This window comes from Candida albicans, chromosome 3, assembly GCF_000182965.3.
Source record: "Candida albicans SC5314 chromosome 3, complete sequence".
Taxonomy (NCBI): Eukaryota; Fungi; Ascomycota; class Pichiomycetes; order Serinales; family Debaryomycetaceae; genus Candida; species Candida albicans.
This window is the reverse complement of record NC_032091.1, coordinates 115,612-132,309: the sequence shown is the minus strand read 5'-3', so window position 1 is coordinate 132,309 and position 16,698 is coordinate 115,612. Positions and strand designations below refer to the sequence as shown.

The following is a 16,698-nucleotide window of genomic DNA, read 5'->3' as shown; positions in this document are numbered from 1 at the left end:
GGCAGAGTATCCCACCGGCAAGAATAAAACCTGTTTTGTGCAAAGATGAAAATCTATCTGGACGACATTTTCTTGCATCGTTTTTTTATTTTGTTTTGATTTTGAATAATTTGAGGGAAATAATTTATTAGTTTTGTGTCTGTTAGTGTAATTTTTGACAATTTTTGTTTTGGTTGGTTGGATTTTTTTTTCTCTGTTGGCCAATTAAATTTTTTCTCTTTTTTTTCTCTTCCTCTTTGCCTTATTTAGCCGTTGATGTTGTTGTTGTTTCCGCTGAGTATGGGAATGAGAACTACGAAAAAAAAAAAGCCCGCACTCTAAATGCACGACTAACAAGTTGTATTGCATATAGTTGTGGGTATTCCAAAAACTAAATCCTAAACTAAAACTAATGCAGAAGTGTTAGTAATGTAGCTGGATAAATTGACTTATTAGAGAGATGAAGCCTGGCTATTACTGTTATCTTTTGTGAGATTGGCTAGTTGCTAAATACTTGGCAGTTCTATGAATGTCAACATAAAAATTCCCTCAAATTTTTCCGTTCTCTATTTTTCAGATAATTAATTTAGAGAAGCTATTTGTTGTTGTTGCTGCTGTCGTCGTCGTATAAAACGTACTGGGCCCGGATTGTTATTAATCACCGTAGTGACGTTGGTTCTAGCCTAGTCTTGAACCGAATAAATCTAATAAAGGGATAGAGAACAATACAATGATCTTCTCTTCTTATGTCTCTCTGTTTAAAGAAGATGTGAGATCTGACAAGGCTTGAATGTAGTAATTGTAATCAAGATCTAAATGTAACAACAACTGCAATTACAACCTCGTGAGTATTCTCAGTTACATTTCACAAGACCAAGGTTTATTTTGCAAGCAATAGTATGGTTATAAATTTTATTACCATTTTACAAGAAGAAAATGTAACCTCTCAATTCTAAGTTTGGCTTTTCCGGATTTTCTTGCAATTTTGTTTTCCATAGATAAGAACTAGAGAAGAGATTTATTGTCTGTGACAGTTATAATTCTTCTGTCGATTTGCCTATCATTTAGGCTGGACCATATCACTTTTCAATTAATGACCGAAAGGGTAAACTAAGTACCAATTCCAAACTTCAATATCACTTTAAGCTATTATAATTGATGAAATTGATTTTTGGTTATATAAACTTCTCTACCTCTTACTTTGATGAACTTTATTTGTTGTGTAGTTTGTGTCATTTTGTTCCTGTAATGTACGACATTTTTTTAGATATTATGTCTCTTTTGTCTTTTTATTTTAGACAATAGAAATTTCTTTTTTTTTCTTCTTTTGTTTTGTTTTGGTTTTTCCTTTTTTTTCCCTCCCAATCCCATTCATCCACAATTCCCATAGATTTTATTTCGTCGCTGGTTAAAACGTATCTCATTTATCATATGTACTGTAAGTTAAAATTAAATTAACCCTAGGTTATGATTGCTCATATTGGGTCCTCTAGAAGGATGATTATCAGTACTTAATTAATTGTCTATTTATAAATTAATCAATTGAACAATCACTACCCTTTTTTCAAGTGCAGTGGCAGTTTGTACTAATCTCTTAGCAAGTTGTACAGTGGGCGGGTATGTGGATGAAGAAATCAGAACAAATATGCTTCTTCGCTAGCGGTATACTGAAAATGGATACTCAACCAGTCAATGGATAATTGACAGAGAGGGGTATGTGTGTGAATACGTTTTTTTGTTCGACTTAGAGAGATGCGTCGACCAATTGCGGAAGTTAGTGGTGGTAAGGCTGACAGTTTTGGCGCATCGCACAATCTACTACCAAACGACAAAAGAAAAAGAAACAAATTAATTATAATATGGCTACTAAAATTGACTCTGTAAATCTAATTTTTTGAACGGACTTCATTACTCCAGAAGCTTGAACAATGATAATGCAACAAAACAATTCTATTCAATCTAACTCAAAAGCTCTTTTGCAATTGGGGGGAGAGAAAGGAGTAACAATAAATAGTAATATTATTACATTACAATAAAATAAAATGAAACAGGTCAAGAAAAAAATAGTACTCTAAAATGTACATGAATTATTAGCTGATTAATAGTTGATGTCATGATTTTTCGTGGTTAAACAAACATGCTATATGCATACACTCCCTAAATCTATATTGTTAACATAATGTAAGTTCCCATGGGGGAAAATAGGAAAAAAGACGGGGTGAATGTAAAACAATATCAATACGTCTACATACAGAGAATTTGTCTAAAATGTTGAAACTCTTGGTGATGTTTTGTGTTGTCAGAATGCTGCTTTAGATGCGGCTGGAATTAAACTATAGTACTAACAATATATCTATGCCAACAAAGTTGATAGAAAAAGAAACTTCAATTTTGAAAGTAAACGTGGTGATGATAGATAGAACTTAATTAATATATCCATCCCTTGTAATAGCATTATAGTTAGGTTTTGGTTTATACTTGGTTTATGCATGACAAGAAAAATGTATTTTTTCAAAAATTTCAGATGGAACCCAGTTTTAGTAATAGATTATCAAAGTATAAATGTCTGTAAATGAATGAGTTCATGAACAATGTGAATGAACACCCCCCCCCCTCTTTCTCTTCCCTTCGTATTTTCTATTAAACTAGAGTTGTGTTATCAATTGATAGCTTATAGTAAGTTGTTTTCATGGCAACGTTACTTTCTGTCTCATGAGTTTAAATGAGATCATATACAAGGGTTTCTACCAGAAGAGATAAATGTCGTTTTTCGTTTCTTGATACTGTGAACAATATTGTTGTAGCAATATTATGTGCTAAATTTTGATCTTTATTTTTAGTTTGGGTTCCTAATCATTGTAATTGGGACCAGTAGAGACTACATCTTTTTGCAATCAATAGTTATTTCATTTTGTTTACACAGTTGGTTTGACTTTATTGGTGGTCGTTTTTTGGTTTGCAGGTGAAGGGTCAATTGGCAATATTTTTAAACTGACTATATAGCCATAAGATTAAGCAACTACTAGACACTTCTTTCTACTAAAGTCAAATCAATTAAGCTATGGCAAACACTGAATGTTCTTGCAGTAGACCACTATTTACTGTTCAGTGTAAAGATTGTGATTGTATTCAAAAAAGCTTGCAGCAACTGATAATACTTATCGTCGTCAGGAGATTAATTGGATTGAAAAAGATAGGAACGATAAGAAATTGAATGATGAGCAATATACGACAAACGATAACAGATAAGTGACTTCTACAAATCTACAATAGCAACACTACAAATGATGTATCACAAACGATCAAAATCAATGCTTTAATTAAAGTAATAATATGTGGAATAAACAAGGCTATCTTGGATATTTGATTGCTTACAACCCATACATGTTGATGTACTATTATTTTGCATCACGAGTTGAGAATGCTTATCATATTTTTTTGTATTCCGATATCTCTCGTTTCTATCCATGGAAATATCTCGCAGAATAAAATACCGCATTCATTGACTATATCCTGATTGCGATCGTGAGGTATTCTGATGGATACATGCATTGTTTGCTTTGATTCCTGTAAAGTTTTTGTTTGTACATTTCGGTCAAAATCAGAATCCGGCTTACATTGACTTTTCATTCCTATTACTTTAAAGATTTAATATTTATCACTGGTAAAATCTAAAAAAAAAAAGTTTAATTCCGGACAGTTGAAAAAAAAATTTTAAACAACTGAGTTTTACGGATATAAGCAGAAATTAGCATTTTACAATCACAATAACTCTTTAACTTGTTGTTGTTGTTCCTTAAACTTACCACATGCCACATAGATTTCAATTTATAAAGTTTTGGAAAACATTAACTTTGCTCTAGTAAGTTTGGTGGCATAATCCAATTATGAATACGATTATGATTGTTTAAACATATCTGAGCAAATAAGCAGTGGCATAATGCTTAACATTTCAGTCAAAATCGGAGAATCCCTAAGACTTCGTTCCGAGTGAATTTTTCTTCTTAGCTTGATTTTTATTTATGTCCAGGATTATTTGTTCCGATTGGATTTCTCTTCTGGCTATCTCTAATCTTTGTGATCACTCGGCTATAAGATTGAAGTAATACACAATCGGCTATAAACCGGAGCTGTCGTCGATGATGATGTCAATAAAGATGAAAAAAACAAATGTCGTGCATATATGTATGATGGGAAAAATAAAAACTCAAGAATGGCAGCCACAATCGATACGGCACCGACGGCAGCCACCACCTATCATAGCTGTTGAATATATCATATCTTTCTATATACAACCTAGTATCACCAGTGTCATAGATGCATGTAACTCAATTGGTCTTGTATCATAAGGGATGTATTGTAAATTGTTGATATAATAATTATAATGGTTTGTATTTTGAAACATTTGTTGCACCCAATTCATATTTTTATGATCAAAATCATACAAAAAATTTACTAAAAAAAATCTACCTACTCCAAACCTACTGAACATCATTTGCAACCAATTGACCTAAGCTAAAAACATTCATATTGAATTGTACATTCACGTTTACAAGTACTCTTCAAATTAAACAACACACCGCACGAGAATAGATGTTGTGAGCTAGAGCTCTTCACCAATTACCCTATCGTCTACTCTACTCTACTGCTACCCCACTTTCACCCGCTAACAGTACACACAAACATACACATTCTCTCTATCTAGAGACCTCATTAAAGACAATTTTGTGAGTTCATTTCATTTGTATTAAAAAATTTTTATTTGAGGGATTTAAAATTTTTGCTTTGAGGAATAAATTTCTTTTTTTTTTTTCAACGGTTTTTGTTACACCCACAAACAACTTTACAATTTTCTTGTCCTCCCCCCAACTTCTTCCGTCCCCCCAAAACAAACGTTTTTAATTGGATTAAGATTATGATTAATATAGGTAGTGTAAATAATGACAGTTTCATATGACGAAACCAACTAGCCAACCAACCAACCAACTTGTAAGTTCAAATTCGGCGATTTTTATTTTAAAGGACAAAAGCTATATTCAAATATCTCCCACTTCCCCAATTTTTTCTTGTCAATTGGTTAACTTACGGAATAATTAAGCACTTATTTGCAAATTGCCTTATGGATTTAATACCCCCAAGCGGAAAATCGACGGATTAATAGAAATAGTGTTTTCTTTGTATTTATTGATTGTCAATTTTGAATAGTTTTAGTTGAATATTCACCGAGACTATCTTTTAATCTCTTTGTTCAATTGCCGTTGATCTTACTATCTGTAAAGGGTTTCTTTTTGATTTGGGATGTTTTGATTTCCCCAAAAGTTTGTATTGTCCCTCTACAACAACTTAAAATATAGGGACAGAATCAAGATAAACTCAGTTAGTTTTAACAATATTTTCTTATATATTTCTAATACTGTATACCCCCTCCCAGATAAAACCAAATTGAAAAAAAAGAAACATTTTAATATAAATCTATATGTACAGAAAGGTCTCAAATATACACTGTTCTGTTAGACATTTCTATTTTGATTTCTATTACGTTTGTTTTCTCGTTTAGCTCTCAATTTCCATTTAAGTGGACGGAAACTCTTGAATATCAAGAATAAAAATGCTCCAATGAATCTAAACAATGCTAACCCAGCGACAATCCATAAAATGATTGTTAAAAATACTTGAGAATTACCGGAAATGGATCCATCAGCATTCGTTTGACCTGATTTATTACCACTTAAAATATCGACTCCACCAGCTTCTAACACTATAGCAATCAAAATAGCATTAGTGAGCATCCATACCAACACCGTAATGGTTCTAATAAATGCATAATAAGCCAAATCATCTTTTTTCTTGTTACTTTCTTGAGGTATATCTTTCACGGGTATCATAGTACGTAAATTTTCCAATGTGGCAACATATTTGTCATTCAATTCTTGTGTCAAATTCTCTGGTGCAATCATCACCAATTCATCAGAATTCTTACCGAAAGATTTTGCTGACCCCAAATCTTTGGCTTGTTCAACCCCTTTTGTCCCCCAACTAACATCGTGAATGTTACAAAAGGCATAAATGTTCAACACATTGATATAGGTTGGAGATAACAACACGTATTGAACAAACGAAGTAAACATAAAGCTAGGTTCCCCATACATAAATGCTCCAATGAAATATAACAAATAAGTGGACACCATAGATACCACCAAATCACGGAATTTGGTGTTTGTAAACACCAAGGCAATAGTGAAATCAGTCTTGTGATTATGAACAATCGAATTGACTGTATGCACTGCCAAAAAGATTGCTGCAAACATCATATACGCCATTAAAATAGCGAAAAACACAGCAATAACAAGATAGAATTTCCTAGTTCCCCTAGGGGTATTACCAAATGCCAAAACAAAAGTACAAACAACAGACCCAACATAAAACCATAAAAATATAATGGCAAGATATTTACCAACATTGAAATTCATGTCACTAGACCCTAAATTAGCAGTTAAAATACGGAAAACCAAAAAGAAACTTGCTAATGAAAACCAAGACACCAAAATTGTAACTAATTGGTAATAAAATTCCAATTGAAGAAATAATTTCCTAAACAAAGAATGATTGGAACGCCAAATCTTTGTCCAATGGAAAACAGCATAACCAGCAGCAAACATAGAACCATTAAGCCATCTTCTTCTTTGCAAGACAAATTCATCAATGTTTTCAGGAACATCAGTTTCAGCTTTGGCTTCATTAACATAACGTAAAATGTAATTATGATTCTTCTTGGCCACCAATTCAAAACATAAAATTCTATCTTCTGCCAAATACATATTACTAGTAAATATACCTGCTTGTTGGAAGTTTTTCTCTTTTACATCACGTTCATCGTCAAAGTCTGGATCATTGGAATCACCTTCTGTTGTCATTTGATGTAAATATTCTCCTTTGAAATATTTTTCTAACGGACCTTCTCCATTGACATTTAATAATGCTTCATATCTATAAGCACTGAAAGCCCCTGGCAACACACTAATAAATCCAAACACCGATTCCATCGGTTTATCTAACACATTGGAAATTTTATATTCAAAATTTTGTGCTGCCACTAACGGATTCATTAATAAATTCTTGTTGGGTCCCAAGGCAACTCGCATTTCTCCACAAGCACCAGCAACATTAGGATCTTTAAATGATTTCCATAAATGGAAGAATGCATCACGTGAAGGTTTGGTACCACAATCCAACAACATTATTACTTTGGGATTAAGTATTGGAGCAAAAGCTTGAAAACACCAACGATGAGAATTGATTTTACGACTATTCTTTTCTTTCAAACAAAACAAAAATTGAACTGGAGTTGAATTACAAGCCAAATGAACTTTATCATTGACAGCGTCTATTCCAACAGTGGAAGTGTACTCATAGATATGAGCCTTCACTGATTTGTCATTAATTTTAGATTTGGCATACCCATCTTGGAAAATACCCAATGCTGCCAATAATGTTTCTGTCCGTTTATTCAATTCCAATCGACCATCATTAACAATACAGACAACAATTTTCTTCCAACTGTCGTCACCCCAATTAGGATCAGATCGATTAGTCAAATCTCTGATGTTTTCGAAAACCCCTTTCAATGTTCTTGCCAATAATACTTCGTCTTCATTATACATGGTGATACAAATCATTATTTCTGTTTGTCGAGAAGGAGCATATAATTCTTGACGTAAGTTATAGTTAAATTTAACATAATTAGAAGGTCCACACGTAGCAGCTGTATACCTAACGAATGACATCTCTCTAGATACATTATCTTGATGATAATTGATTTTCTTACCATAAGTTTCCAATAACGTTTTTGGAACTGGTGCATCAATTACATAATTACCATTAATCAATTTAGCTTTCTTGATAGTTTTGGTGTAAGTTAATTTTGGCTTGAAATCATCGTCATCATCATCACCATCGCCATCTTCTTCATCTCCATTGTCATTGTTGACAAGTTTTTCATTTTCTCCACCATATTCAGTGTTTCTACTCTTACCCCTTTTCAATGTCCCATTTCTACGACCACGACGAGTAGAATGTCTCTTCTTGATGGTGGTACCACGTCTCAAAATCTCTTCACCAGTGTCCAGGAACAAAGATTCGTCATCACCAAATGGATCCAATGAATCGTCATCATCAGCATCTTGCAAAGGATTAATGATATAATCGTCACCAGCAAAATCAGCATGTATTCCACCACTACCTCCGCTGGCAACAAGAGAACCATCATCCATTTCTTCTAAATCATAGTCATATACATTAGTACTGGTGGCAGTATCTCTTTTTTTACCCGGGGAATAAGTCAATGGAGGATACTCTGGTTCAGTGAAAGCAACAGTTTTCTTCCTCAGCAATTGGAATTCATCATTATCAACCATAGTACTGTATGAGGAGTTTGAATTGGAGCTAGTTGGAGTTCTATACTTTTTGTACTGTTGTTGTTGATAAAGGGTATTATTGTTACCGTTGTTGTTAAACAAAGGAGGTTGTAAAGGAGACAAGGCTGGCTGTTGTTGTTGTTGTAACATTGGTGGTGGAGTGGTAGTGTTGGTGTAACTAGTGTTGCCAACAAAAGGGTTATTATTGTACACATCATACGATGATGATCGACGATATGGAGAATTATCGAATTGATATCTATTATTGGCATTAGTAGCTATATGATGATGCTGAGGCTGTGATGGTGAACCTTGTTGCACTGGTTCAATGTCATCAAACAAATCATCATCATCGTCAGAAACATTGTCAAACGGGTTATGACTGTTCTTGTTGTTGAAATTTGAGTTACCCATGTCGAAAGGGATGAAAGTGGTATAATGAAAGGTGAAAAAGATGAGTGGGAACTGAACTTTAGTCTAGGTTGGATATAGTGATTTCTAAAAATAAACACTCCCCAAAAAAATACCGAAAGCGAATGAATGAAAGAATAAAGGTGTAGATATATAAACTGTTCCTTTCTCTTCTTCAATTAAAATAAATGAATATAAAAAAAAGTCAAATGAATATATTCAGGGAAATGAAGGGGGATATAAGAAAAAAGTAAAGAAGAAGAAGAAAAAGTAAGAAAGGGAAAGAAAGAAGAGTGGTATTATAATAAATTTGGAATGAGAATAAAAATAAATTTGGTTGAAAAGGGAAAATTAATGGAAATAGAAATCGGAAACTAAAAACAGGGAGAGAGTTTTATTTACATTGCCCTTCAAACCGACAAAACCAAATTTCATTCCACAATTAGAGTCATGATGTAGATGGTAATTGTTGTTGAATTAGTTGATTAGGGGAATTTTTAAGAGAGTATACACTTTGTAACTCAAATCTCTACTGGTATGTTTCATTTCATTTCATCATCTCTTTCTCTTTTTTTCTACCTTATATTTCACTTAATAATGAGGACATCTAACAATAATAGCAACTACAACTATTAACTAACTAATACTGTCAATCATTGCTATATTTTGTGGAAATTCAATAGTGTTTATTGTTTGTTATTATTACTATTTTTAGGTTGTGAAGGAAATTCTTTTTTTTGTTCTGAATCTCTAAAAAAAAAGAATTGATTCTTATTGTTTACGTATTTCCTATTTAGGCAGATCACACGGAGACCAACCACATGTCCTGCATCTAGGACCGAACTTGCCTGGCTTCTCCTGCTTACTCCCTTTCGTAATTGCTACCAAATAAGCCTGGACCACATTATTATTATCATTCTCTATATTTATCTTTACTTCTTCCCACAAATGACACAATAATCATTAACTCCCAATCTTTCAAGACAATTATAATGATAACCATGTCCACATGAAAAGAATATCAACTTTAAATCAGCGAAAGTATCATCTTTACCATTGCCCCAGAGTTTTTGTTTTTGGCAATTCTCCCAAGCTAACCAATGCTGATTCAAATCTTCAGTATCAATGTGTTTACCCCACATTGGTTTCCCACAATTGGCACAATTCTTGGTTGTTATATCCCATTTTGCTAGTTTGATATCTTGCAATAACATCATGTTTTTATACATATCTCGATTAAACATTCGCATAGTTATTTTCAAGATTTCACTTTCATAGGAATATGAAATAAACACTTGTTGTAATACATCTTTGATATTAGCAAGTGTGGCAAATTTTGTGGGGTCATCTTCAGGAAATTGATGCAAAAATTTATTGAACACATTTAAAAATAATGATTTAGAATCGTTATTCAATTTATGATCGCTAATTCTTTTAAAGCAATCATGTATAAATTGATTGAAAAATTGATAAATTTGTGAACCAGCAACAATATTAGACGAATTAACAAGAACAACCAACCTAGTAATCAATTCAACCCATAATTTCTCGTTTAATTTCAATTCATCTGCTCTAACCTCGCTAGTGACATGATTTTTGGGGTTCTCACAAATTGCAATTGCTAAATCAAGAAGATTGGTAAATTCCTCTTGTAGACTTGTATCATTGACATTATCTTCAACATATTTCAATATAAGTTCCAACGCTACGGAGGACTTTTTGTGATCAATCAAAAGTATCACTTGTGGTTCAATGGCATTATGATTCTTAAATAACAGCATCACCACATCATAGTCAACTTTATCTTTCCATTGTTTGACAAAACTTATCACTTCTTTGTCCTTCTTGTAGAGCAATAACAATTCAACGTATCTATTAATAAATTGAGTTAAATCAATAGATTTGGAAATTAGAAACACTTCACGTAAATAGCTTAACACAATCTCATTATCAACATCAGTTTTATCACTACTACTAGTAAGCTTTAAAACTTCCAAATGTAAATTCGGTGAAAATTGTTCAATTAAATTCACAAATCTAGAAATATTGTAGTCTGAAACATAATTCAATTTCAAAAATTTGCCAAAATTATCTTTCACTATTTTAACCAAGTTTAATCGATCACTAGGATTCTTACTAGATGCAAACGAACTCTCCAATAGCAAATATAACTGATCGACATGATCATGATCATGATCATCACTACCACCATCTATGTCCATTTCTGGTGTTTCATTATCAAGAGTATCTTCAGAAGCATTCTCGTGTTCTCGTTTCAACCACATCTTTAAAGCTTGTGAAAACATTCCTTCTGACTTATACATATTAATCAACACATTATAATATTTTGCCATTTCCAATTTTTCCACATAATATTCATCTTCTGGTTCAAAATAAGGTAATAAACTCTGTAATGCCAATTCACAATCCAGGAAAATAGATTCCGACTTATTTTCACATAATCGATTGAAAACATCTGATAATATTGAATCTGATAATCGTAAAAATTGACTATATTTGGGATAGTTTCTAGCAATGAAAATCAGTAATTGACACTTGTCAAAATCTGTAAATTGTTCATCATTAGCTTCGAAAATATCTATTAATGCTTCTATCAAATATTGTCGATTTAATTTTGGATCTTCATTCAAAAACAGATCTTCAAAAAATTCATTAAGACAAGATAACATTTCCAAAGAGTCAAATTTAAGTAAAGTGTATAAATAAGGAAAAATTGTGTTGCCATTCTCCGTTGGCACAGAACTAATTGTTGAACTTGAAAATAATATATCACAAATAGTTTTCTTTGCCACCATATCATTATTAATGAATTTATCTATTGGGTATTGACGTCCAGTTAAAATATAGGATAAATATGTGTAAACTTTAAAATTGTCTGGTGAAGAAGGATTTTTCTTTATATCAACAAAAAAATCAACCAATGGTGTTTGATAATCATTCAAAACAAAATTCCAGACATAAACCAAACATTCTCGAAGGTTGTATTGTTTACATAATTGAATAGTTAAATCAATGTCCAACAGTTTTATATCCAATGTACATATAATCTCTGTCAACAACTCACCATCATCGTCCATATTTGTAGATTGTTGATTCTCTGCTTTGACATAATACTGAATTAATGCTTTCAAGACAACCGGTGGCAAGGAAAGTATCAACCCTGATAAAATAAAAGGTTCCAAAGCTTGGAAAAATATAGAATTATCCTGTACAATTTCATATAAGGCTTCAAGTAAATCATTTGGTACAGCTAGGTACGCAATAATATTCAAACATAATGTGATATACGATTCATGATCTGATTGTATCAAATGCGGCATTGCCTCTCTCATTATTTTAATAAGATAAGGTTCAATCAAATCACCTCGCTGCTTTTGATTTTGCGGCAATCCAACAACTGTTAGTTTCCCCACAGAATTCGAGTTGTAATAATTATCGGCAATGCTCAATGCTTCTGCATATAACCCTTGTGATAGCTTGTTTAATAGAATGTCTGCCCATCCTAACAGTTTACCAATAAATAGTTTTGACTCATCAGTATATATAACTCTATGTTTAGATAAATTTATGTCGGAGATATTACCAATTGTCTGACTTGCAGCAGGTACCAACATTGTGCCATTACTATAAATGGTGATCATTTCATTATCCAAAAATACACATAAAATATCAGATTGAAGCCATTTAATGTCACGTATTATTCTCTCATCAGTCAATCTAGCAATTTTTTTAAAAGGTAATTTTGATATTACTTTATTTTTATCTTTAGCATTGTTTATAAAATCTAGTATTCTTCCCGAAACACTCTTGTTGTCCAATTCTAAAATTGTCAATATATTATTCCAACAATAGGCCAAGCGAATATTGGTGACTCCAGTTTTGGTTTGTATCGAGGGCATCCAACTTAAGCAGTAAGAAGGAAAATCTTGTTCATGGATGATATGTTTGGGTTTGCCTATTTTAAAATGTTGTTTGACATACAGTACAGTATCATCATTCAAAGAAATTGCAGATACAATAACTAATAAATCATCAGTCATAATTGCTACTATACCCATTTTATCAGTTATTTGGTGTGCGGAACCCAAAGGCAACATTTCCATACGACGAATTTTGAATTTACTATCATCCAAATTTGCATCATTTTTACCTAAAAGTTTAGTAGTGACATAAATCAAATTCATGAATTTTTTGATACCGTTATGGAAAAACACCAATCCACAATCATCCGCAGTAATTAATTGATAATTAGATTCTCCAACAAATGAAATATACGTGATCTTGGTATTTATGACATGACCTTGGACATTCTGGGCAAACCTTGATTTTAAACTGATTGGGTATATTGTATAAAATGGTAAATTGGGGATATGGTTCCCCTTAGTTGCTTTTTTCAAATTCCATAGTCTAATTGAACCATCTTGTAGTCCTGCTGCCAAATAAGAACAATCAGATGAAAATGCAATACATGAGATTGAACAATTTTCATCAGTACTTTGAGTCGGCACAAATATATAATCTATTTCTTGTCTATAATTAAAAATCACTATATTGCCCCGATTTGTAATAATGGCAATATATACTGCATTGGATTTGACAAATAGACGTGAGCCATGCAGATTGATGAATTCAGGGGAATTAATAGTGTCTGAAATTGTCTTCAATTCATTCCATTGGAAAATATCTTTCAAAAGTATCTCATCGTCTTCTCCGCTTCCGCCTCCTCCATTAGGTTGGGGTTCGTTTAATGTTGATATTCGTGAAGTTTGGTTACCATTATTTCTGTATGATTTCAATGCTAAACTTGTCTTGGTGGTAGCTCGATCATCAAATTTGGTTTTCCGTAGCAGTGTTTCGGATATACTTGATGTTGAATTTGATATGATGCTAGGCGATGAAGATAGTAAAGATTTCGCAGATAACTCATTGAAAACCAGATCCGTCGCCACCATTGGGAATGGGATGTCAAAACTCTTGGTGTAACTAGAATGTTGATTCAATTTGGTTTAAAACTGATCTCTTTTTTTTTTTTTTTGGCTCGCTTCTCCAAAATCGAGCAAAGCATATCGGAGGGCGCGTTGATAATAGATGCAGCTTGGCCGAAGGAAAAAAATAGAGAGGACCGAAAAAAAAAAATAACGTAAACATGTCTGCTTGTCTAATTATCATACAACCACATTTTAATCCCATTTGATTATGAACTTATCCCTCCAAGATCCATTCTCGGTGGCTAAAGAATTTCCTGAAACATTAACCAATACATTAAATTATGGTCATTCAGTAGCAATCCAATTCAACCACAAGGGCGATTATTTAGCATCGGGATTATCTGATGGATCAATAGTCATATACGAGATGGTCTCCAGCGGGGTGATAGCTCATTTAAACCAATACTGTCATATAAGACCGATCACTTCAATTACATGGTCTAAATGTGGAAGGTATCTATTGACTTCTTCACAGGATTGGTGGGTCAAGTTATGGGATTTGAGCAAAGTGAATATAACTGATGCAAAAGATATTGATGAGTCACCAGTTATCAGAGAAGTTAAATTTGATGGACCAATATGGCTGGCTTGTATGCATCCCACAAACCCGTTTGTTTTCACTGCTTCATTGTTTGAAGATTCACCCGTTTATGTGGATTTTACAGCAAAAGATCAACCACCCCAGATTACTAGATTGACAACGACACCTCTAGAAATGAACGAACCAACAGAAGGCGACGATGAAGAGGAAATTGCCAGAAAAAGAAGAAAGAAGATGGAAAAACACATGACATTGGTTCTGATTTTTACTCATGAGGGTAATTATATTTTTACAGGTACCAGCAAAGGATGGTTAAATATATTTGATACTACATCGAGTAACTTAAATTTGGTCCGTTCGATAAAAATAGCCAACTCCAATATAAAGAATTTAATGATATCCCAGAACGGTAGAAAGCTAGCTGTCAATTCATCTGATAGAATAATACGACAGATTGATCTACCTGATTTAATCAATGTGGAAGATTCCAACGATTGGGATTTTGAAATCGATCATAAATACCAAGATGTGGTGAATCGATTACAATGGAACTCAATATCCTTCAATCACAATGCTGAGTTTTTAGTTGCATCAACCCATGGTCAGTCCTCTCATGATCTATATCTTTGGGAAACATCGATGGCATCATTAGTGAAAATCTTAGAAGGGTCCAATGAAGAATTAGTAGATGTCAAATGGAACTATTCTCGTTGTACAATAGGATCAATTGGACTAGACAGTGGGATAATATATCTTTGGTCAGTACAATTTCCTCAGAAATGGAGTGCCTTGGCCCCGGACTTTGTTGAAATTGAAGAAAATATCGAATATTTAGAAAAGGAAGATGAGTTTGATATTATCGATGAAGATGAGCTACATAAGAAACGATTGGAAGAAGAGGACTATGTTGCTGATGTGCTAAAGATGGACACAACTGATGCTCGAGGCTTTGATATAACTCAGGATTCATTTATTATTCCCATCAATTATGAAAAGAACTTCTATGAATAAAAGCTGGGGACGTATAAGGTGCTTCCTTCTAGCATTTGTCTGGGCAGAGCTATTATAGACATTTGTGATTTGCTGGATATTGGACAGAAGTAGGCTGTAGCTATTCATAGTTTGCATGTAATAATAACTTGTTATTTAGAATACACGTGAAGTTGTAAGATAAATTGAACGAATGAATTTTTATTCGCCTAGAAATTTATTAATCCGGAGTCATCTAATAGCTTGTTGCAAGATGGAATGATGTGTAACAAAAATCAAATAAAAAGACGCGGTAAAAAACCAGATTCGTTTCGTGTTTGGATTTTCCCGTTTGCAATTCGTTTGTTTCCAGTTGTCCTTAGTAAGATCATCCAGCTTGAGTAAATGGTGTGGCTTGTTGAGGACACAAGGAAATAACTTCAATCTAGACATAGTAAAACTCTGTGTATCCAATTAAACGTAGATTCATATGAAATAGTTTCTTAGAGGGGTACCATGTTTTGATACAACTCACATGATGCGGGAAATCAAAGTTTGGTCTAGTTTTTTTTTTTACTGTTATTGTGGTTGCTATCCAGTTAATATTATCCCATTGAAACGAATATGTAGGATTTCCAACCAATCCCTGCAATAAGGAAGTTGGGAGACATTCGATAGTATAAGAAATATCATATTTAGCTGTTGCTAGTGACTTAACTAACACTATTATCCTCTAAATCAACTAGTTAGTTTAGTGAAAGAAATTTGTCAGCACTTTTGATCATTCACGCACTCGTTTTTCCGTTCCGTGTTCCGCCCAGCACCGTGACTGCCGCCCGTACCTCCTTGTCTGCGTTAATGTTTTAGCTGTAAACGCTATTCATCGGCTAATCTCTTATTCATCAAAAATATTTCAGTTATCTATAGTCTAACTGAATTTCTTTATAACTTTTGTAATTAATTTATTGGATTGTTTAAAAAGATTGAGAACCAATGGTGGTAGGTAGGTGGGAATGGGAAGAATGGGGAAGGGGGGATGTACGTGCGAATAAGACAAAACAGCAGAAGTCAATAAATAAATTTGTATGTGTGTGTGAGAGGCCAAAAAATTAAAGAGAAGCAAAAGAAGCAAAAGAAGCAAAAAAAAGAACAAAAAATTAAGACAGAACGAAAAAAACAAAAAGATTCAAAAAAAACAACAAAAATAATAAAACATAAACAAAAACAAAAATCAGCAAACCAAACTTTTCTATACGTTCTTCTTTATCAACCAATAACACACTTTTGATTCATTCAGTAATACTTGTGTTACCATTTGCTAGAACTATCAAAGCAAGAAGTCCAATTTTGCAAACTAGCATCAGTCAAAATATTA

The 16,698-nt window shown here is 33.0% G+C and overlaps 3 protein-coding genes across 3 annotated transcripts; 1 reads left to right on the top strand and 2 right to left on the bottom strand. All coding sequences in view use genetic code 12, as the record gives it.

Moving 5' to 3' along the window:
- Positions 1–5,489: 5,489 nt before the first annotated feature.
- On the bottom strand, positions 5,490–8,807 carry CHS8 (Chs8p; the record flags this gene model as incomplete). The annotated part of the gene is made up of 1 exon (XM_712667.2): positions 5,490–8,807. One exon carries the CDS (start codon positions 8,805–8,807, stop codon positions 5,490–5,492), a length of 3,318 nt encoding a protein of 1,105 aa, XP_717760.2.
- Positions 8,808–9,736: 929 nt separating this feature from the next.
- Positions 9,737–13,777, bottom strand: VPS8 (CORVET complex membrane-binding subunit; the record flags this gene model as incomplete). Its single annotated transcript, XM_712669.2, has 1 exon — positions 9,737–13,777. The coding sequence occupies one exon, from the start codon at positions 13,775–13,777 to the stop codon at positions 9,737–9,739; it is 4,041 nt and encodes a 1,346-aa protein (XP_717762.2).
- A 244-nt stretch (positions 13,778–14,021) lies between these two features.
- On the top strand, positions 14,022–15,365 carry SWD1 (COMPASS subunit protein; the record flags this gene model as incomplete). The annotated part of the gene is made up of 1 exon (XM_712670.2): positions 14,022–15,365. One exon carries the CDS (start codon positions 14,022–14,024, stop codon positions 15,363–15,365), a length of 1,344 nt encoding a protein of 447 aa, XP_717763.1.
- Between the last annotated feature and the right edge of the window lie 1,333 nt (positions 15,366–16,698).